General features: G+C 41.9%; 1 protein-coding gene and 1 long non-coding RNA gene across 14 annotated transcripts in view; one reads left to right on the top strand and one right to left on the bottom strand.

The window, feature by feature from the left end:
* The window catches only part of LOC144319305 (uncharacterized), a 71,086-nt gene that overhangs the window by 37,056 nt on the left and 9,796 nt on the right, over positions 1 to 24,234 (top strand). Inside the window, exons 2-5 of one of the 4 annotated variants that reach the window (XR_013385175.1) lie at positions 16,798 to 17,109; positions 17,585 to 18,973; positions 19,128 to 19,261; positions 19,965 to 20,104. This is a non-coding gene — a long non-coding RNA (uncharacterized LOC144319305). Of the gene's footprint in view, positions 1 to 16,797; positions 17,110 to 17,584; positions 19,262 to 19,964; positions 20,105 to 24,234 lie in introns of all 4 variants that reach the window. The other 3 variants (XR_013385177.1, XR_013385179.1, XR_013385174.1) reach the window with 3 other exon arrangements.
* The window catches only part of TRPM3 (transient receptor potential cation channel subfamily M member 3), a 500,214-nt gene continuing 483,337 nt past the window's right edge, over positions 7,358 to 24,234 (bottom strand). For 8 of the 10 annotated variants that reach the window (XM_077907028.1, XM_077907033.1, XM_077907040.1 and 5 more), the window contains 2 exons: positions 23,160 to 23,292; positions 7,358 to 15,796 (listed from right to left, as the gene is read on the bottom strand). In XM_077907028.1, coding sequence (XP_077763154.1) covers positions 14,344 to 15,796; positions 23,160 to 23,292 — 1,586 coding nt within the window. In that variant the 3' untranslated portion in view covers positions 7,358 to 14,343. The remainder of the gene's footprint in view (positions 15,797 to 23,159; positions 23,293 to 24,234) is intronic. The other 2 variants (XM_077907081.1, XM_077907086.1) reach the window with 1 other exon arrangement.

Here is a 24,234-nt window from a genome sequence, read left to right as displayed (position 1 = left end):
CGACAAGTCTGGTTGAAGTCCCCAAGAAGGCAACATAATTTGGTAGCAGGTTCTGCAGTCCCTAGAAGTCAGGGACATGAGGGAGACCAGTTGGATTCTTTTGCGTGGATTACATTTGAGCTCTGGGAAGGAGAATATTTTTGAGAAATATCAATGTCAACAAATTTTATCGCTCTACTCACTTTCCCCTAGACCCGGCCCTTCCAACCAATTTAAAAAAACGGGGGTCCCTTGGCAGAACGGAGTTCTGATAGAACTGAGAACCAAGAAAGCTCAGTTTTCTTTCTGAAACACAGAAAGCACTCTTTTTTTTTTTTTTTAGAAAGCACTCTTTTCGATGAAGCATTGGTGTGCTTACCCAATAAGCAAGATAAAGGCAGAAAAGATTCTTTAAATTATAAACATTGAGAGGGATAGGGGTTGGCAACTAGTTATAAACAAGCCATTTAGGTATTTTTATCTTTTTTTTTTTAATTTTTAGATTCAAGTAGAATTAACATAGAGTTTTAAATTAGTTTTGGGTGTACAATGTAATGATTCAGCAATTCTCTACAGTACTCAGTGCTCATCGTGATTAGTGATCCCCTTCATCTGTTTCTCCCATATCCCCACTCACCTCCCCCCTCTGGCAACTCCCAATTTGTTCTCAATACCAATGAAGTAATGTTTGAAAGGCTCCTTGTGTCTGGGTGCCAGATGGAGGGTCTGGTGCATCCTGAAACTGCCTCTGCCCTTCGTGAGCAGCTCCTGGTCATGCAGGAATCTTCTCTCCGCCTCCATCTCCTTTGTGCCATCTTCTCTTGCTGTCAGCTCCTCCTGAGCATCCCATGACTCAGTGGACCTCCCTGTTAGCAGCGTCTTCCCATGACTGCATTGACTTTCATGCCAAGTTCAAAATTTCCCTTACGGGACATCTGTTGGATTTTATGTACCTTTCTGCTAGATTGGGAGGTCACTGAGGGCATAGTCGGGCATACCCCCATGGGAAAACAAGCTTGGTGGGCAAAGTGTCTATGACCATGGTCTCCAAAATACCTTTCAGCCCAGATCCAGTATGCTGTCAAACGTCCCAATTGTCTTCTACCTCGGCCTTACTCCCACTTGCCACTGCTTGGCCAAAGAACTGTCATTCATTTGTTCAGCCGTTCAGCTCATCACTTGTTTGTTCACCCATTGATGTGTTCACTCATGTATTTGAAAAATGCTGATTGGCTCACAATTGGAGTATATAACTGCCCACCTCTCCATCCCCCAGTAGAATATCTCTAGGAACCACATTTGAGAAACAAAATCTGAGTCATCTTCCATGTTCCCCTTTCCATTGGGTTGTTTCCATCCTCACCTTATTGTGCATGCCCTACTTGATTCCTCCTGCTGCATTTAACCCCATCCAGGGTCCTTTTACCCCATCGGCAAGTCCTGCCTTTCTTGCACTTTGGCATCTACCATTTCCCCTGTCCAATCATCTTCACCTCTCACCTAGATCAAATTTTCTGGACTCCCTTCCGTCCTTTTATGACATATTGGCATGTGCTATAGCCATAATGAATTACTTGCCTGTTTTCTGGTGCTTTCTTTTCTCTTCATTCCGTTGTGACTTTTTTTTATCATGCTATGCTTTTTGCCTGTAATCCTTCCCCTACTTCACCTTTTCTGCCTTTCAAAATCCCACTCATCCTTTAAGGCTGAGATATTTGAGCTCAAATGTCTGTCACCTCTCCTGAGAAGCCCTCTCAAACTTACCTTCTACCCTGCTCTCTAGTTACTGCAAATTTGATTGCATATTTAAAAAGCACACTCTGTGTTCCAGGATGCTTTGTTTATGTAATTTATTCATGGTGCTTTGAAAACTCTGATTTGTATAGTGACATATCTGTTTCTGTTGGCCTTGGAGCTCGCTGAGGTCAGACACTATCTATTCATTTATTTCCTGATACATTCCACGTGGCATTAAACTAGGCGCCAGAGACTATGCCAAGATGCTTGGGGTTTACCTGGAGAGACAAACAAATAAACCTACCACTATCAAGTAGGGTGACAATTGACAGAGGATATGTGGAAGGCTTGACCCATGGTCAAGAAAGGAGAGTTCATGATGGTAAATTAGAGAAGGCTTCATAGACATAGAGTTGGTTGAATTCTGACATGAAGGATATATTGCTTTATTTCATTAATTCCGAGTACACATTTTCCCTCCACATTTTGAAACCAGAATGTCTTTTGATCAATATGTATATGTATACGTATAATGTGGCAGTGTTTCTTTTCCACCCCCAAACTGATGCTAATTTGGCAGTGTGTCTTACGGTCTGCGGCATCTTAATATTAATATACGGTACTTAGATTCTTGTGGTTGCACATAAAAGATACCAACTTGATTTTAAATAAAAGTGTGTGTGTAGGGGAGGTGTATTAGTTTCCTATTGCTGCTGCCATAATTCACCACAAAGGCAGTGGCTTTCAACAACACAGATTTATTCTCCTACGGTTCTGGAGGTCAGAAGTAAAAATGAGTCTCGAGAGACTGAAATTAAGATGTCGGCAGGTCTGGTTCCTTCTGGAGACTAGGGGAGAAATCTATTCCTTGTATTCCTTAGCTTTTAGAGGTTGCCTGCATTCATTCCTTGGCTCATGGCCCCTTTCGTCATCTTCAGCATGAATCACTTCAGTCTTTGCTTCCCTGGTCACACCACCTGCTCTCTGACTTTGACCCTCCTCCTCCTCCTCTTATAAAGACCTTTGTAATTACATCGGGCCTACCTAGATAATCCAAGATTATCTGCCTATCTCAACATTCTTAATTTATCACATCTGCAAAGTTTGTTTGCCATATAAAGCAATATGCATAGGTCCTGGGGATTAGGATGTGGGCATCTTTGGGAGGTCATTACTTAGCTTACCACCTGGGGAATTTATTTTAAGGATACTGATTTGCTTTTAGACCCCCATAATGGCACTATAGTTATGTCCTAGAAGGAGGCTAGAATTTCTGTTTCCTGTATCTGCTCCTGTGTCTATGTCTATATTCCTTCTTTCTCACGAAGACTGACTTTCTCTGCAACTCAGCCATATGTAGGAACATGATCGTCAAGAATTCCTGAGCCTGTAAGTTATGGTTTCACTCCCCAGAGATTGCCACCCCCATTTTTACTCCAAATTCCCAAGGAAAAAGCTTTGACTGGCATGCTTGGGTCAATGCCATCCTTTGCCAAAGAGCTAGCCTAAACCATAGCCATAGGCAAAGGGTACAGCTCTTCCACAATGTGCAAAATGGCTGCTACCAAGGAAGCATCTCAAGGGATGTTCAGCTGGGCATACACTAAAACATAGTTGTCTGTAAATGATGACTAGTTGTTCACTAGGGAATTAAGTCAGAGGGTGACATTTCAAGTAGAATGTGCTGGCACTTGGTCAAGTGTTTTTCCACAAGTGAGTCTTCATGAAATATTTGTTGAATTAGGTTGAGTTGTAAAACTTCTTCAGTGTCTTCATCCGGGTTTTATTACCTCTTGCCTAGAATCCCGTCATCAGCCCCATGACACCTCTCCCTCCCTTGCCATGTCACATTTTTGCCTAGAATTCTTCAGTCACTTTCAGAATAAAGTCCAGACTCTAATCTGGATTCATGAACAAAATGATGAGCAGTCCCTCCACCCCTTCCCCGAATCTGGGACAGGAGAATGACAATGCTGATTTCATAGATGTGCTGAGAAGATGAGAAGATTAAATGAATATAAGGGATTGTGATACTTTCCCACGAATCTCCAGTGTGAGTCCTCTGACATGATCAGGTTGGTTTCTGTTTTCCAAGCAGGCCTTAATTATTCTCATGGCTACAGCCTCCTTTTCCAACAGCCTTGGAAACAAATGCCTGGTTCTCACCTCCTGTCTTCCCCAGCCCTGTCTATTCCATTAGGCCCTGGCAGGCTACAGATGTTCACTCTTCCCTCTTAACCAAAAAGCATCTCCAAGGTTGTTTTATGCAGTCTCAGAGCAGATGAGGTAGTCTAGTTTCCTACCCAAATGTGGGAAGCCGTCCACACACCGTCTTCCTGGTGGCCATTTTGCTTCCATGTGAACACTTTCAGTGTTGATGAGCTAAATTTGGGGCACTCATCCCGTTTTCTTCAACAGCTCTAATTAAATAACTACACCATGTAATTATCTTTTTAGTCATGACAGCCTTGCCTTTTTAATAAAATTTTCAGTTCTTCCAGAGGAACAAAGTAGCTGCTCGAAAGACATTGGTTGTATTTATGCCTAAAATGACAATTTCATGACACTAGTAGTTAAACCATTGCTACCACTTTTCTTTTCTTTCAGATTTACTGTTCTTTGGAGGAGACATGTTGCCATTCCAGGGCTTGTGATCATTGTGATGATGTCTAGAACAGATGTCTGGAGAGAAAGAAGGCAAAGGTGTCTTTTGATCCTTGAACCGATTTTTCTTGGACACTTTAGATTACTCTTCAATAGTATTTGAATTTTGGGAAAGAAAAAAAAACACTTCTGCAGCAGAACTTTTACTCCTTCCTCTCCTTTTTTGGTGTATTCTCTCAATCTTTACTATTCTTTATTATTATTTTTTTAATTTTTATTTATTTATGATAGTCACAGAGAGAGAGAGAGAGGCAGAGACACAGGCAGAGGGAGAAGCAGGCTCCATGCACCAGGAGCCCGACGTGGGACTCGATCCCCGGTCTCCGGGATCACGCCCTGGGCCAAAGGCAGGCACCAAACTGCTGCGCCACCCAGGGATCCCAATCTTTACTATTCACATGTGAATATATCCACATCTCTCTACCTGGTTTAATTTTTACAAAAATTGGGATTAGATCGTATATGCTGTTCTGCATTTCCTTTTGAAAAGACTTGACCATATACCACTGGCATCTTTTCATGTCAGTATACAAAGATTTAGTTATTGTTAATGGCTCCATGGTATGGCATGATTGATCTATTTTTTTCTCCTATTGATCAGTACGTGTATTGTTTCCAACTGATTCCTGAATTCTGATTTCTCTACTTTAAAAAACATTAAAAAGATAAATGACCACCATACTCTTACTCATAAATTCACTTAGCATTAAGGTTTGAATTTTATTTCTCCTTTCTATGTTGAAATCCTTGTTGCCTCAGAATGTGGACTTTTTGGTGAATAGGTCATTCCAGATATAACTAGCTCAGATAAGGTTGTAGTGGAGTAGATTGGGTGCCATACTGGTGTGATTATAAAAAGAGTAAATTTGGGTACAGATAGCACACCAGAAGAGCGTCATGTGAAGATGGCAGAGATTGGAGTGATGTTTCCATAAGCCAAGGAATGCCAAAGATTGCCAGAAAATCACCAGCAGCTAGGAGAGAGGCATTGAATAGATTCTCACAGCCCTCAGAAAGAACCAATCCTGCCAGTGTTTTGATCTTGGACTTTTGGCTTCCAGAACAAGATAATAAATTTCTGCTATGTAAGCCACCTAACAGAACCTTTGTGATATTTTGTTAAGGCAGCCCTAAAAAACTAACACATCTAGTCTTAAATAAAATGTGTACTTAATGCCCAAGAAGAAGAATGTTGAGGCAACAGTTCATGATTTTGAGTAAAGACCTTTCTAGTGTGACTGTGTTGTGTCAAGATAATGACCGTGATTTAGCACAAGGATTCTGAGAAATGGTTAAAGCTATGAAAGTAGTGTGCTGAATGTTCGGCAGAGGCCAAGTTAACAACCAGAGATCAGGAGAGGTAAAAAAGAAGGAATGCTGAGAACTTTCCACTGATAAAGATGTGGTAATCTAGTCTTTTAAACAAGCCATGTTCTGGCTTTTAATCAAATGGGGTAATGTCAACAAGTAAGTAATGACAAATTACTTTTAAATCTAAATTAAAATTAAATTTAGCCCTAGAGAATTAATCTTCTTCTTCACCGATATTTCTTTCAAGGAAGCTCTATGCTGCTCTAAATCTGAGATTGTGGTAACAAATGACAGTTGACCTGATTTTCCAGGAAATCTGAGGGCACATGGTTGAATATTGCGTGTGTTATATAAATGTGCATATTTATAAACATAGACAAATTTCTATGCCAGCTATTCCATTTTCAAAATATTGACCAGACAGCCAGTGGGAAAGGTACAGATGAAGACACCGGCTGGAGCAAAGCCTCATTCACAAAACTGGGATCGATGCTGGAGATACCGTGAAGCTGCCTGGAAGTTCTAACCAGGATGAAGCACTGTAACATTCGAAGGCTTATCAAATGAGTGTTCTTACCTGGAGTGTCCTCCTTGTGTCTTGTCAAACCCTCCTTGTTCTTCAGGGCACATCCCAGGGTATCCTCTTCTATGGAGACTTCCTTGCCCTGAGTCACAGAGCACTGTCACTTCTCTGAACCTCTACAGTCTTATTTTTCACACTTGATTCCGTAAGCAACTAAATAGTAGCTATACGAATATATGGTTACATTCATTACAGCTAGATTCAAAACTCTACAGGGGCAGGGAATTCCTCCACTTTATTCACCTGGGCATGCCAACTGGGGACACAGTAGGCACTCAATGAATATTTTTGAATAAAGGACTGCATGTATGCATGTATGTTCGGCAATTTCTCTTCCCACTGCTATTTGAAATGAAAATATTTGTAAGGTCAAGGAGCACTGTTTATTCTTTTAGGCAGAAATTACTTAATGGGGGTGGGATTGATCCCCTTTCACCCATCCATCAGCTTTCTCAAAGCTGATCCAATTATAGATCATAAAATTCTTTAAAATGGATCATGAAAGCATGCCTGCCACACCTTTAATGTGAAGACAAGTCCCACATGTGTCTCTCATGTGGCCAACTTGCTATCCTTAAGCCTTTCCTCAGAAATTCTAAAGCTGCCACTGCTTTTTTTACATCCTTTACCCCAGAATAGGGGTCCAATATCCCAGTGCATGTAGGAGCCTTCCATGTGATGTTAATGAGGGAAGGGACCATACGTGAGATACAAAAGGGGGTGCTGGAGACTGTGGCCTATTGAAGAGCACGTGCTCCTTTCAAAGGGGCAGCCAAGATGCTGTGAGTCAGGTGACTACTGTCATGTGAGAATCCAGGTCTCATTTCACTGGATCTTCAGATTTTTCAAGAGAAGTCAGTAGTATAAAATTAGATGTGAAATCAATCAATTTAAAAATGTTTCACATTTTTAAAAAACATCCCTTCTCTGCCAGCTAGAGACGACCCACAGGCTAGTTTGCAACTTCTGCTGTACAAGTAACTTATGGGGCCCTAGGCAATTATCTCTGTGTACCCCAGCCACTCCTGGCATGAAGATGGTGGAGACCAACTGATGGCAAATAAATGCACAAGGAAGCCCAAGTCATGTTTTAAACTACCGAGTTTTTTTTTTTTTATTGCAAAACATTTGTTACAGAAATTTCAGAAAGATTTTCCCATGGTATCTGCCAACTTCTGCTTCGAATTATGTATCTAAACAAACAAGCTCAAAGTGCATTGTGAATCCAATAATAGACCTTTAAAAAAGAACAATTCCTCTAAGGATTTATATATATTTATAATGTCGATAGATATGCCAACCGCGGTCTATCCATACACAAAGAAGGAAAAGATGTATATATCTTTAACAAACCCAATTTCAAAATTGTCATATTTATAGGAATTCATTTAAAAATGATATTTGAATAATTTTCCCCATTATAAACTATGGTTAGAAGCTTTACAAATGAGAATCTAAGTTCTAGATTAGGAAATGACTATGAGTACAGAATACCGTGTGTACTGTTTTCCACAGCAGGAACAGCAATATAAACTCAAGTTAGACGCTGTAGTGACAAGAAGCAGATAAGCCTTGATTCAAAGCTACGGTACTCTTCTGAATCTCCCTCACAAAGATCCTGCATTTGGGTCCAGAAAGATGCAGCTGGTAATGCATCCATGATGCTGGAGAACAGGAATAACCCTAAATAGGGTGAGTTTCTCTCTGCCCCCACCTCAGTTCTCGGTGTATTTCTTGTATACACTAAGTCAGGATCAAGAACATGATCCTGGTTGGCCCTAAAGCAGAGGTCCCAAACTATTGCCATTGGGACTGAATGCTGTTGGCAGACACATTTGTTTGGCTAGCAGAGTGTTTACAAATCAGAATGTGAATGTTTTTGTAGTAGGACACATGTTCTTTCATGCCTACAAACCCTACTTCTTCCTGTTGTCTTTCCCCATCCCAACGGGCACATTTGGGTCCTGGCTCCAGCCTCTGCAAGTATTTGGGTTTGCAGCCCCATGATCTAGATGCAGATGGCTGGTTCTGATGATACGTGGGGGAGCCAAAGACATGTCTTCGTGGCCGAAGACATGAGGGACTCTTTTGTGGTTCAGACAGCAAAAAAATTGGATGGGGCTGCCACAAACACCAGTTGAGTTAGGGGTATGGGGTGGAGGGCGGGGAGGAGCCTAGTTTAGTGGGAAGACTAGGGGTGGGCAAAGTGAAAGCTGGACTTGTTCCACATAGCCACTGTTTCAGGCTACTGTGCCAGGCTCCATGGGGTATTGGGGGTAATAGGAGTAAGGGTCTGTTGTTCTGGCAAAAAGCATGTTGTGCTGGGCTAAGAGAAAGGAAGAAAGTTAAGGGGTTGAAGAAGGCTGTGCATTCCAGGCGTGAAGCTCAACCTTCCTCCATGACCCAGTGCTCTCAGCAGCCCGCCTATTCCTGGGGAAGGCCTAGGTCAAGGTCGGTACTGATGCTCTGCAGATGGCACATGGACTTGTGGCCATAAGTGCCCTTTCACTTTCTAGCACATAAACATTATGCTGACAGGTGAGGGCCTAGAGGCTTAAGGGGATCTACAGACGAGAGTAGTTAGGGAGGGGAAATTCACCTCACTCTTACTGCTATGTGGACCACATGGCCACCGAAATCCTTTCTTAGATGGACATATTGACATTGTCATGTCTTGATTTCATTAGCAGTGATCAGGGCAAGGAACTCATCAGAGAAAAGGTAACACAGTGACCTTCTCAAATGAATGAAAAAAGAAAAGAAAAAAAATCTCGTTTTCCTTAAATCAGAACAAACCTCTGCTTTGACTGACTCCATTCTGGGAAAGAGAATGTTTGACATGTAAAGGGAAGAGAAAGCTTAGGCCAGCACAGGTGGAGGGAAAAGTTTTCTCTCCCCATTTGAAGAGCAGTCATTTATAAGACTGTGCAAACTAGCTCTTTTCTTTTCCAGATGTTGAATGGCTTCTGATAATGACATGGTGATTTCTTTAAGGGACAAGCTCTTTAGAGTCACCCAGTTCTTGATTGGACACCCAGACACCCACCCCTCTCTCTCTCCCAGGTGAGGTTCACACATAAGGTAGAAAGCTACCAGGTAGGAGGGGGGCCACATGCACCATGGAGCCACTCATTCTAATGATCTGTGGATTTCTGCAGTGTCCGAATGGACTTCTCACTCTCATGTCTGGTGTAGCAATTTGTACCCAGTGGCCCTAAAGAAACAGAACTGTGTCTTTCCTATATCACAGATGTACCAACACCTACATTGGTGTTGGCCAGCCATCTCTGGGTCCCCTCGCTATACACCCTGCAGTTAATACTTTATGTCATATGATTTGTTCAGAGCTTTAAAAAAAGATAAAAAAAAAAAACCTTGGTTACTTTCTTGTTTTTAATTTTTAAAAATCGAACATAATTCCCAAACAGTGTAAGAAGCCCAACAACGTGAGCAAGTTCCTAGCTGGGTTAAGTGTTACAGCAGGCAATAGTAAAATGTTAAGTGCCTTTTAAAAAGTCAAAAGAAACGCATAAAGCAGTGCATGCATTTTGTTGCCACAAAATTAAGACTGGATTTGGAGAGGGATTACTTCATTTAAGTTACATTGCTATTGTTAAAGAATAGTGAGTAATAATGCAATATCGAGAATGTATATAACCACCTACACACTAGCATCACTTTATCTAGAAACAAACATATCAGTGTTACTAAATGAACATATTTATAAAATACTGTACACTGTTTCCGCATGGGGTTAGCAGATGTAAACAAACAGCTAATTCAACTGGAGTTTAAAATATTATTTTTAGTTCATTTGTCATACAGTCTGTCGCATAACATGCCAGTTCGTCTTTCACAAAACACAACTTGCCTACCACGGCTCATGGGGCTGGTTAGAGGATGTACATAGGCTTGTACAAATATTTCCTAGTGGTCTATAGGATTGTGGAAACCATAAAGTAGATCAAGGACAGGAGTGCTCATTTTGGGAGAATGCTGAATAACATGGAATTGGGAACATACTTACTCCTTGCAACATGTGCTTCTTTATTGAATGTTACAGATTTGTCAATGATTATAAAGCTATCCTGTAACGTTCATTAATACAACCACATGCTACAATTCTGCTGGGTTACACAGGGGTTACAGATATGTGTACATGTGTTTTATAATACAGCATGGCTTGACACATCGAATGGTACAGCCTGTAGATACAGCATGATGGATGACTGGATAATACAGATTACCATGTCAGAAGTTAAACAGCCCAAACATTTGGGAAGATTAGCCTGTACAGCCTCAGAAGGTCGAATTAACAATGTACTATCCAGTTATCTATCATAATATCATCTATAGAAACCATCTTTTACAATACATTTGAAACATTCAGAAGAAACACACTTTGTGTTTTTACAAGTACATTTTTCCCATTCGATTATTCTTTTATATATATATATATATTTTTTTTTTTTTTAAGGGGAACTTTCAAAGTGCTAAATATATATCCAAGACCTGGAAGCTTAGACTCAAAAGGAAAGCCAGTTCTGGTAAAGTGCTGTATATGGCCTGCTCATACGCCTTCTGGCTTGGAGACATACACGAACTAGCCATGACGACTGTGCCCACGTTTGCCAGCTCCTCATTCAAATCCATCAAGGAGGAATTTTCTAACTGTAAGTGTGTGGGTCGATCAGGGAATTTCCATGGCCATTTTCATAAAACACCCTTAATTTTTTTTTTTTCAGAAGGAACATGCCACGTAGAACCAATCATTACATATAGTAGTATGTAAAAACTGGCACCTCAGGAGCAGATGATGAAACCAAAGCTATTACTTCTCTGAGCTCTCTATGACTTTATTTATGTTCTTCAGTAATGTGCTGCTCAGGAGCTGCTTAATTCACACAGACAGGTAATTAACGTCCCCTTGATCAGGGACAGGATGGAATAAATGAGCTGAACATAAGCTGACTCTACAAGGCCACAGAATCAATGCCATATCGGGGTGCAGAGAACCCAGAAACGGGAAGAAATGGGCTGAAACAGGACACACATGTATGTGCACAGGAAAGAAATGGCTCAGGAGAACTGCACAGTTTACGTTTAAAGTCACTTAAATTTGGCTTATATATTTTGCACACTTCATGGAAGATGTAAGAGCTTCATTTTCCTGTACGACAAAAGAACCAGGCAGTCACAAGGTCAGGACTGGTAAGTACTGTGTTTCCCAGGTCCTGTTCTGTTCTTTCCAGAAATCGTGATGAATGGAAACACTTGTGCACATAATTTCTTTCCCTCACTTTCTGTCTGGTCCGCATGGGGCCCTAGAGGTGCCGTGATGTCCTGCTCTGTGGTCAAAGAATAATGGTTTCATCTCCTTCTTGGATCCCTCTACGGACTCACTCAGAGAGCCTTCTGACTTTTTAAGTGTGCACTCCACACTTAAAATCATCAAACATTAGGATACAAGTACATCAAACTAGCAAAATATAATCTAAGGGACAAAAAGAAAAAAACCTTGGTTCCAACTCTGGTGCTGAGACTTGGCCTTCCTGAGAATCACAGAGAAATGGTCTCAAATGTAAAGTGCCTGTTACAACTGTATTGATTATGAACAAACATGGTTCCTCTTCCTCATTATCAAGCAACACGGAACCAGGGGTACAGGGACCCTTTCAAGTTATATTGTAACTCTGTATGTTTATGTACATTTTTTTTCTGGGGAGAGGCCCTGGAACTTTCATCAGATTCTCACTGAGGTTCATGTTTCAAGAAGTTTAATGGCAACTGATTTATTCTCAGACCAAATGCATGTTTGCTGAAAGGGAAACAGCTAATCAGGGGCTCAATAAAAATGTGAGCATTTCTAGAGCAATTACACATGAGGGAGTCTGGTTGCCTGTGTCTGATTCACCCAAATACCAAAGAATGACAAGGAATTCTTTAATTCTTTATATGTGGCCTCATAACTATTTCTATACCTAAAAGTCTTGTTCAGAGGGGTTAAAAAATAAACTTAAAGGCTAGAGCTTTTGTCCATGTATTTGCTGATGATGATTTCACATCATGAGAAAATTCGAAGCTCACAATAACAACTAAACAGGAGAACCACATAGTATATTGGGGGCCAAGAACATGAGGTCATTTTCCTTAAAGACTTTATTCTTTTGAAAATCCGTGACACAAGTAGGAATCTGAAGATTTGAGGGTCAATATTTCTTTATCCCCCTTCAAATCTAGATTCTGACCTAGTAGTATACGTCTGTATTAAAGAGTCCGTAATACTATCTGGTTTTGAATTGCGTGTCTAATTCAGATTGTACTTGGCGTCATCACTTTGTGCAGAAGAAACCAGACTAAATAAGATGTCATCACAGCAAGTGTTTCTGGACAGAAAAGAAGCAGAGGGCAGGTAGCCAGTCATTTTGAAAACTCTAGTTTGGTGCAAGGAAGAGTTAAGGTCATAGGGCTTTAAAAAAATCATAATTTCAATATCTGTCAAAATCCAACATAATATAATGAACTCTTTCAATGGAACACCTTGGATATTAAAAAATCCTGGTTACCTCAAGGTGATAGAAAAGTCCAAGCCTCTTAAGAAAGCTCTATATGCCTGTTTATATACTATATATAAACATCTCTGTGTGAATGCATATACATGTATATAAGCAGCATATACAAAAGAAGTCTTTATGTGGTTTATTTGCTTTCTACTTGAGTCTACTGTATCATTTTTATAGCTCTGTATATAAGAAAAATATTCATGGTATGCCTGCAACTGATGGCTTTGGGTTGATACCAAATTCCCAGTCAATTCTAAGGTTATTTATGATTTGAAACTTCCTTAAAAAGTACTTTGGAACATTTCCATAAAAAAGATACCAGCCCTTGAAAAACTCCAATTAAATTTATACTGAGCTCAGATTAAATGGCAAAACTCTAGGTATGAAAATATCCACATGTGATCAGATCTTCATATACAAAATGGTCATGTGATGGGTGGTGTGAAGAATTTCCAGGTACATCTCGGAGATGTTTAGAAGACATGGTAGAGTCATGCAAATGATGACAATCACACAGCAGCATGACACATGACACGGATGGTGAGACTATAATAGTGTATCACATGGCAATTTTAGGTGAGTTCTGCCCACTATTTTTTTTCCTTTTAGTTCACTATCACATATTCAGTGAGTGACTTCATTGATGACAGGTGAGATACAAAATAAATTAAAAAATATAAAATTATTTAATTACATTCATCCTGAGCTTGCTCGACTATACTTGAATGCCCACTGTATATAATAAACCACTTGACATTTGTTTTTAGCCTCAATTCTTCTTTCAGTTTGATTGCAATACAAAAAGGCATTTCTTTTCCCTTTATTTTCTTCAAAAAAGATAAACAGTTGTGGCACCAGAAGTGAATATATAAGAGACAGGTGAACTGTGACTGTTACCTTGTTCTTTCTTTATAATGATCAATTACAGAAGTGTTGGCATGAGAAGGATGTGGGACGTTAGGTAGAACTGCTTGCTGCCGGCTTATACTGAATAAAAAGGATGCTCTTCATCAGTCACCAGTGATGGAGCCAATGTGAAAAGAAAACAGAATTGAAGTTTAGAATATCTCATTTGTACGCTGGCTACTTTATTTCATCTTATTTTGCAATTTAGCCCTGTATCCTAAAACTCTTGACAATGGGCAGAAATGGAAAGATGCCTCCTGGCATGGAGAGTGCTTGAAGCCCCTTCATTCCCAGAGCTCATGGCTTTCTGAAGTCACTAGAGATACACATTCACCTTAACCCTTCTTCTCCCTCTTTTCCCTCCCTGCCCAACAAGTGTGAACATGACTTAAAACCCCTGTGTTTGGCACTGGGCCAGACCAAGCGCTTTCTCAATCTGTGGCCCCGAAGTCACCTTTGAGTTAACACCTCCCAAGGCTTTGCTTGTTTTGCTCAGCTAAGAAAAAAGCAAGGAATGTTTCAAGGAAGGGGAACAGGTGGTGCGCAGGGAGGATTCTAGGGCTGGATTCTTGGGCCTCCTGCAATGCTTATGAAGAAGGTTTAGTTGTGCTTGCTTTCAAAGCTGTGGAAGGCGGATGTTCTGGACAGTCTCCTCATGGATAGGCTGTCCCCTCGTCCCTCCGGCTTGGAGGACTTACTCCTCTGGAAGGGGTTTCGCAGGCTTGCTGTGTTCCGCTGCCTGTCGAGTTTGTCACTGATGGAGAAGCTCTTCCTGGTGTGCGCATAGGGCGCACTTGGCTCCTCTGCTGAGTAGCTGTTGGCGCGCTCTATCTTGGGAACCATGATGTTGTTGGACAGGGTTCTGTCTGAGTTATCACCCTCTTGGGAGGGTATTGTGATAGTGGCTCTCCGGCCTTTGGCCTCGTTCTCTTCATTGTCAGAGCTGGGGTGACTCAGTTCTGCCTCTCGCTCAGGATGGCAGCAAGACGAATCCTCTACTTTGCCTCCAAGACCTCCAGGGAAGGTGGCCCTGTCAGCAATCACTTGAGGAGCATTGACACACCTTGTGTCAATACAGTCTGTAATACTTGTATATTCTGCTGTTTTCATGGGCACCCCAAAGTTGGCGTAATAGCTCCTTGAGGGAGAAAACATAAAGCTATGAGATTTCACGATGGGGGCCTCTTCTAGAAGAAAGGGTGTGGTGGCTAGGTAGCGGCTACTTTTGGAACGCTCGATGCTCTGGTACATTGGAGGGTCAGTGTCCCAGGGGTTTTGGCATTCTGGGAGGTGGGTATAGTCTGAAGAAAAAGATCTAGTGTCCATGGAGGTGAGGTCCTCGAAATCAATGCTCCGGCTTGGAGGTCTGTCTGTGGGTGCAAGAGTTGCATAGGCACTACTTGAAGGAGCTGTGGAAGGTGCTGGAGCTGAAAAGCTTGGTTCCCCCAGCCCAAGGATGTTCATGGAATTGTCCAGAGGGTCTATATCACAGTGGAGTTCATCCATGGCAGAGACATAGATATCAATACACGAAGACGGTCTTCTGGAGTCAGGAACAATGGCCAAGGTGTTTGCAGGGGCTGCAGGAGCTTTGGATTCTTTTGCTACTGAGTGGGAGCTAGTAGCCCGGTGTAGGCTCAGGGACCTTTCTTTAAAAAGACTTTCCAACTTTTCTATACCACCTTTGTCTTTCATATTGACTGAATAGAAAGAATGGCTTCTCATACGGGGCATTAGGGTTGGAGAAGTTGGGGACATGGTCTCCTCACCTGCAGGGTCTATACTCTCTTGGAGCTTGAAGGTGTTCCCCTCCTGGCTGTTGAAGCTGCTCTGGCGCACGATGTAGGCTGCGTCTGTGCAGTCTGAGGAGGTCCGGGAGCGGATTTTGTTGGACTCGGCCCGTTCCAGACCTGTTAGGCGCTCTAGGGCTGTGGCCATGCGCCCAATGAGGTCCTCGAGCTGTGCCAGCCTGATGTCCACGGTCTGGAGTGAGGCCTTCATGCAGTGCTCTCTTTCGTTGACTTCCTCCAGCCGCATGGACATGTTCTCCACCCTGGGCGAGAAACAAAATGAGGGTCACTCAAGGCCAGGTTCCTCTCTGGAGAATCTAAATCTTTTTGAGCTGGAATAGGCCTTAGAGATGATCTAATCCAGTGGTATTTACTTACCAAACCCCTTTCTACTCAGTAAAATTTAATGCACGATCCCAATAAACACCAAAGTTGAGTAGTTCTTATTGAACTGGAGTGGGGCCAAAGGACCTCATGACTTAGCTGTGACTTGGGGCAAGGTTTAATGACCTAACTAAATATTAGGGCGTTGGCTTAATCAGTCACCATCAAATTGAGCATTGTTGCATGTTGAGGACTTTACTCAGAACCATACAACAGAATTTTAGAAGGCAGCTTTTCTCGTTGCAGTGTACATTTTAAGGCTTGGAGTATGGATTGGGATTGTTTTTATTTTGTGCATTTGTAAAATGTTTTGTTGTCATTGCTATTCACAATAATCTTAAAATTTAGCTCCTCCAAAGGAATTAATAGGGTCCTGTCACTGAGGAACCTGGACTTGATCTAATCTAACCCAAGGCTTTCATTCATAAAGGCAAAGCAAACATCAAGAAATTTAACCAAGATTACAATAAAGTAACTTGTGGTAAACTCTGGAGTGTCTATCAATAAGTAAATTCTCCTACTCCTCTCTCTTTCTCCCTGTGTCTCTCTGGACAGCTGATCACAGATGCCTTATATTACAGTTATTTCTAGATGTCTTGACCCTCTCCACTGGAAATTCTCAAGGGCGCGATCTGTCTCATATTCCTTTTTCCATTTCCATGCTGCCAGGTGCCACTAACCGTTCACTGAGATAATCATGGTGCTGAACCTGATTTCAATTGTCTAACAGGCTGCCTGCGCATTTATTTACAAAGACAGAGGCCACACACTTAAAATAAAATTGTGCCATAGTTTTCACTTGACTGGGAAAGGACAGACCAGAGCCAAGCTTTGGTTTGACCTCCAACTAACTTACTTTCTTTTTTTTCTTTCTTTTAAGATTTTTAGTTATTTATTTGACAGAGAGAGAGGGAGAGAGCACGAGCAGGGGAAGCAGCAGAGGGAGAAGGAGAAGCAGACTCCCCACTGAACTGGGAACCTGATGCAGGACTCAATCCCAGGACCCCAGGATCATGACCTGAGCTGAAGGCAGACACTTACCTGACTGAGCCACCCAGGTGCCTCTGACCTCCAGCTTTCACTTTGAAATGCCCAAAGGCAAATCTTTTGAAGACTCTAAATAAGACCTATTCACAACTTTCCTGCAGAGGACCAAGATAAAGATACTTCTCCAAAACTCCCAATGTGCACAGTAAGTCCTGTGTCTGCTGACCCTTCAAAGAAACCTGCTGGCAGGTACAGAATGTATCTTACAACAATGGTGGGAATTGGAGCTGGGTCCCCCCAGCTGTTGTGATGGGGGCAATGGGGGTGGTGGTGCCAGTGGTGGTGGTGGTGGTATGTTTAACAATAGCAACACCTCAAATTAAATTTAAATTTTAAAAATGTAAAAAAAAATAATAGCAACACTTCCATCAGAGAAGAATATACATTTCAGTGTCAGAAGGAGGTATAAGAGGCATGTGGTTTTCCTCTCTGAGGATCTGTAGGCTTTAAAAAACAAAACCAAAAAACGCTCTTCTGGCCAGTGTGTGTGTGTGTGTGCGTGTGTGTGCGTGCGTGTGTGTGTGTGATTCTCTGGTCTCAGGTCACATTTCTGCCATTTTCAGTAACAGCCCCCCTGCACCCCCAATTCACTCCATCCACTCTGCTCTTTTATCTTTCAGGTTCCCTTCACCCAGCCCAAGCTTCTGGACTGCCCTCAGGAGCCCTGCCTTGGAGACATACTCCCCATGCTCCAGAACCAATGTGGCCCTTCCTAGGGTCCAGGAACATTCCACCACTGTGCCCAGGAGTATTCCTAAAAGACTTGTCAACTGAGCAGTTTCTGTATCTGGCAAACCCAATGTTATTCACTCAGCTAACACAGCTGATTCAGAAGGAAAATACAACCTTCTCCTGTTTCAGTTCATTTTGCGCTATAAACACAGCTTGAGAAACAAACTACTTACAATAATAAGTTTGTGTGTCTTAGAGACTCACGATTCACTTTGTCACCATCTAGCCTGTGCAGTGTGGTCTTGCAAGTACTGCAGTTTTGTGTTTTGCAACGCAATAAGCTTTGGGTAAGTGGATTAAACGCGTCCTCATTACAGTCAGGAGCAGGAGAGACACATTTTTGTAGAATGAGACTTCCCATTTTGGATACACTAGGTACTGGGTCCTCCTAGTTTTTTAGTGTTGGCAGAATTAAAAAAAGGCAGGATGGTTTTCTGCCTCCCTCTCCTTCCTTTCCTGGAGCCTGGTATATACAAGGTTGGTGTGCAAAGAGATAAAGATGCTCTTTTAGCATAACTGCATGTGATTACCGGTCTGCACACTGTGAGGCAGCTCTGCCTACACTGTGGGGCACTCCCTCCCCGCACCCCACCTGCCTTCAGCCCAAGGATCCAACACTGCAGAGAAAAGCAGCAGATGAGAGGCAGAGCTAGGGCACCATGAGGAAGAGTTAGGAGCTGGCTGTGGACAGCAAATAGGACACGGAAGCTAAGGAGCCCAGTGGGATGGGAAGAACAGAGAGGTGGTACAAGAAGGAAAAGGGTTTTTCAAGGAAAGCAAAGAGGCACCTGGGGAAACCTCAAGAACAAAGACAAAGAAGCATGTCCCCAGGGAATAGAATAGCTGGAGGTGGTGGGGAAGATAGCTAGAGCAGGACCCAGGAGCTTTTTTTCACCAAATCTCTCCTCAGCGGGCTCTCCTGTGGGCTCTGAAGTGTTTTGAAGCCTAAGACTGGAGGGGTGGTGGGGATAGACTATTTCACAAATCTTCTCCCAGACTTCTGGATGTGTTTAGCCACCTGAGTGTTTGATTATTCAGGTCATGGATCTAACTGCAGGGTTTAATATAGGAGTTATAAAAGAACAAAAGAGCCTAGAATAAAATTTATGTATGCTTATTCCATAAACAGAGTGCCTCTCTTAATCTTAAACAATTTTTTTGAAAAGCGATCATAAATGGGTGTTGCATCACACATATAAAGAGGTCTGAGGAACAAGCCAAGAGCGATGCCGTCACCAGTTGCTGACTCTGGTCAAAGCACTCAGGAGATAAAGGAGGTGAGAATGATAAGAATTAATGAACCAATAAGAAGCCTCAAGGAGAGAGAGACAGGAAGTTACTAAGTAAGAAAAAAAAAAAGAGGGACCATGGAAAGGAAGATACATTGTGGGAAGAACACCTCAGTTTTCTTTCCCTTTTTCACATCTGCAGGCTTTGCAGGGCTTATTCACTCGGGAGGCAAGCACAATAAGGATATAACAGGGCCCTGAAGGATGTGAGATGTCTCCTGGCCCCAGACGCCCAAGAAAGTGACAGCCAGGATCCCACTAGAGAGCACTCAAAAGGTTGGTGAAAAGCTCAGCTAAGAAGACAACTAGCTTCTAATGGCCAAAGGGATGGAGAAAAGGGCTTTCATGAGAAGATTCTAATGACACAGAAAATTTCAGCTTCCCTATGCAATTTCTTAAGAACTGTTATTTTCTACAAATTCATTTTCCTGTCTTTTCTGATAACCTCACAATGTGGTCAAAGGAAAGGCAGAAAAAGAAAAAAGGGTTGGCAGGCCATGCCTGTTTTCAATCTCCAATAAAATAAGACAAAAACAGAGAGGGAGGCAAATGATAAGAGATTCTTAACTATAGAGAACAAACCAAGGGCTGCTGAGGGGAGCAGGGTGGGGAGATGGAGTAACTAAGGGATGGTCATTAAGGAGGGCACTTGATGGAATGAGCACTGGGTGTTATATGCAACTGATGAGTCACTAAATTCTACCTCTGAAACTAATAATACAGTATATGTAAGTGAAATTGAATTTAAATAAAGAAATTAAAAAAAAAAAGACTCCCTGAAGTGCTAGCAGTAGGATGGCTAGAGGATGAAGGGCAAAAACAACCCCGTATCACATGAACCAATCACAGGGCCTCTTGTGGGGGGGTGGGGGGAAGGGTATGCTCACACAGGTTTTCAAATGAAAGCCAATGATGCAGAACAAATAAAGCAAACTCTTGTTTATCCACAGACTGACACCTAACTTGTGAATTATTTAAGTCCCTTAGGATCATCTACCCTTCCCTTTGGGCCAGTTATCCTTCTCATCATCCCGGGAAGGAAACGGGAGAGCTATTTAAATTCAACTCAATCAGTGGAGAGACCAAAGATCAGCAATGGAGAAAAGATATGGTTGGGAGGTGGGTGAAACTCATCTTTTTTGGCTTATGCTGGTTTTTGATTAGTTATGAGTCTCATATATCCTAAGTTATTCTTGTCTTCCTTTGTTATGAAAATTAGAAGTTGAATACACTATTAATAGTCACATGACTATTCCTTTTTTTGGATCTAGGTGAAGAGCAAAAAGGGCACAAAGCTCTTTGGCTCAGGAAAGATAATATTAGATAAATGACTCTAAAAATGATGTGTATCCTACTTTGCTTAAATCATTATAGGAGAGAAGATCCAAACTGCAACTTCTTCTGACAAGTGGAACTTGACATGTGAGATGATGGGGAGGATGATCTAGAAGCTGTAAGCCAGGGGTCGGAGAGCTCAATGCCTACAGGCAGGGCAGATAAGAAAGTAGATGAAGCAGGCGAAGTGTATGAGGTCAGAAGCAAGGATTCTGTGGCACGCCCAGGCCAGAGACATTCAGAATGGATGCAAGCCTAAGCCTCTGTGGGCAGCTGTTGCCCATGAGCCACCAGTTTGCAAACCTTGCTTTAAATGGGTTAGAGAAACCAGAAAAGAACTTCCAGCTGTGATTGCCAGAAAATGTAGGTGACCCTTAACGAACCAAGGGGAAATAAAAAAGAAATGCCAGGAGACTGGAGATAGGAGAATGTCTTCCTGATATGAGAAATCCTGAATTCTAGGAATTATGTGAGGTGGACATAAATTCTAGACAGCATTATAGAATAGCTCAGTCGTATGTAGTTAAGCAGATGGTACCTTTTGAGTACTTTAAAAAGATAAGGTTCATTAACAGGAGACTTTGTGGGCATAATATTCATCTTGTCTTGACAATCTCGACCAATACAGTAATGCGGATGCATAACGTTTGTGATGGAGCACTCTGTGATTTTAGCAGGGAGGTTGACACACTGGGCTGAGTGGCAAAATGGGGATACCTGGTTGGTTATCAATCAAGGGACAGGTGGTAGAGTAAGGGGCCAGTGTTGTCATGGGAGGTATTGTTGGAGCCAATGTCTTGGTTGACCTGATCTGTGCCGGTGGGCATCTGGTGAATTACGTTGAAGGCATAGCAGGTATGCTTATCAAGTCAACATTGAGATAAAATGAATAGGATAAAAAAACACACTTGAAAATGCAAAACAAACCAGTATCACCACCACCAACAACAAAAATCAAACTCCAAACAAACACAGACAGAAGTAACAGAAGCAGGATGAGGTCTGGGTTTAGATTTACTTCTTTGGCACCCGGGCTTGGTCATGAGGTTGTCCTGGTCCTCCCAGCCTCTGTTACTCCAGAAAACCAGCCTATCTAATGCCTAAGATACAGGAAGGGGGTGTCTATGATCTGTCCTGGATTTCTGGGAACTGCTCACCTCAGTCATGGTCCTTGAGGGTGGGGCTCTGTAACTACCCCAAGAGGAAGAGGGTCTTGGGGAAGGAGTCTCCTGGAAGTGTTTGCAGGTGTGGGGTGAGAGGCTCAGGTGAAGGTGCTGTTTCCATTCAGTTCCAAGGAATTGGTGACATGGTCACAACAGGTTCACATGTGTTGGTGTCTATACCTCTCATTTTAGTTCCCCAGAGAGGCCAAGGCTTCCGTGAATCTCCATACTCCTTCCCCCTACCTTTGCTCCTAGGTCTGTAGCTTTTTGAGTTTGAAAAGCATTTCAAAGTCTCCTGTACATATGCTTTGGAAATATGTTTGAGCAATAGGCAATGTGTCCACATGGCACAATTTTCTGGAAACCACATGGTTATATGTCCATTAATAAATAGCTTTTTCAAGGCCACAGAATGAGAGAGATTTTTAGATTTGCAGCTCCCTCCTCTGTTTGCCAGAAAATTGCTCATATCATATCATCATAGAATGCTCTATTGTGCAATGACAGATGTGCATAAAATTTGTGCATGGTTTTAAACTTTGTTAATATTGGCTGCGTACCAATGGATACAATCACTCAATGGCATGTGTGTATATACCTACTTATCTAGACTGCGTTCTTTACAGAAATGGAGAGCCAGGGACAGAAAAATGCCACTTGTATAATTTCTACAGAACCACTAGAGAGTGTACAGAGTGGGTAGGCAGACAAAATGTCATTTCTTGAAAACTCAAGGTCACTGACTCATATCTTACAAGTCTGAATCATATCAACTGAAGCCATCAATAAATGCCTTTTCCCACTATTTATAATAGTGCCATCTTCATATCTCAAATGCTTACAATTTAGAGTTATACCAATGCTTTGTAATAGTCTGCATGTTCATTATCACAGTGTTTCCCAAATGCTGGGTTTTGAATGTGCCAGCCTGGAATGAAGTTTTTATTAGTCTACAGGAAAATGAGAGAAATAAGAAAAATGTAAATTCAATTGCATTAAGCTAGATTTATTAAATTTCAAGGATTCTGTTCTTTGTATTTTGGGATTTCTTTTTTCTTATAGTCTTACTGGTCCACAAAACTGCTTGGCCAGTGAGATCTAAAAATATATCACCACTGGGTAAAAGGATCTGCTTCTATTCTTTGCTTTTACCTTGTTCTACAAAAAGAATAAAACAAAAATAATTCTGATTAAAAAAGCCCTCATCTATTATTGTAACAGATTCATAAGTCTCACTGCTGTTGATTCAGAAGGCACAAAACACGCATATAATCCAAATACCAGAACTGTTCTACTCCTCCCAAAAAGATTCCCAGTGATCTACATGAAATGTCAACCTGCTGGAGACCCTTGCATTGGGTTGGATCTCTCTTGCTTGGTGTCTGGGCCAGAATATTCCAATTTTTGGTCTGAGTCAACAAGCCCTGCCCTGTCCTAGACTCAACAATCTAGTGTCCAGGAGATAGGTGTTACTGCCTTCTGGAGAAGTTTAGGATCTGTAAGTACGTAGTACTAAGTAGACACTTCAGACAATGTTCTGTTCTCTCATAAACTTGAACAATAAAAATAAACACAAGGGGATCTCTGTTTTGGGGGGCTGTACATATGAAAACAATTGGTAAGTCATGTCACAATGCAAAAAATCCCTGTGAGAGGCATGTGCCCATGGAACATACCTTTCTGAGGTCACCCGTATCCTCTCATCATTGGACGAGTTGAATCGATCATCCTTTTCTCTGAAATATTCCTCTATGCACTGCTCTTCGAAATCATGTACTTTCTTGAGCTCATCATCAGTTATGAACAGTTCTGTGGAAAAAAGTGAGAGAATGAAGACAGGAAGGATAAGCAATGGCATCTGATCTGTGGGCCTAATGAGATTTGTCATTTATCAAGGTTAGGAAAAGGGGCTGAGGTGCTTTACTAAGTCTCAGGCTAAATCCAAACCCAGTCAGGCAACTTATGTCATTGTCCTTCTCTGCATTAGACTCACTATGGAGTCCTAAAGTTCACCTGAGTGTATCTGGTTTACTGCAGGGACTGGTTGGAGTTAAGCCCACTGTAAGGCTGAGAAAGGAGCCAAATCAAAGAAAAAGAAGGCTATTCAAAAGCTCAATTTCTGGTATATGAAGTATGGCAGACATGTACTATTCTCTGGCCTTCCTAAAACCCACTGCAACCCCATTCTCTCCTTCCGTCTTCCCACAACTGAGGCTTGAAAGCCACATCCACACATCTCCAGCCTCCTCTGAAGTTGGCAGCAACCACAAGACCCAGGCTGGCTCAAAAGAAAAAAATTGGCTACAGGAAGGTGTGGTGTAATGGGAAGAGGTTCTGCTTGCCTGACAAACTATTCAGATGTAGCCATTTTTCTCTACATTTTCTCACCTCCCCTCCTCTTCCTGCCTTGAGCATGGATGTGACGACTGGGAGGATGGCAGCTATTTTGCTACCACGAGATGAAACAGTGCAAAACGGAATAGTGGAGGCTAAAAACAGGACTTGGGTCTCTGACTTCAGAGAGCCATTGCTGAGCTCTGGGCTCTTATCCCTTCACTTTTTGGGATGTGAGAAAAATAAAACTTTATTATTTGTGTTATTATTAGTCTAGCTTTCTGTCAACATCAGGTAGAGTAATTCATAACTGAAACAGCTACAAAGAGCTCAGTAGAAATTTGAAACTTTTTCCCCTTTAAGCTTTCTATTTGCCTAGATTTTTGTTTCCAGTGGAAATGGTGAATTCTGGGATTC

This window comes from Canis aureus, chromosome 1 (genome assembly GCF_053574225.1).
Source record: "Canis aureus isolate CA01 chromosome 1, VMU_Caureus_v.1.0, whole genome shotgun sequence".
Lineage (NCBI taxonomy): Eukaryota > Metazoa > Chordata > Mammalia > Carnivora > Canidae > Canis > Canis aureus.
This window is presented reverse-complemented; position numbering and strand designations above follow the sequence as displayed.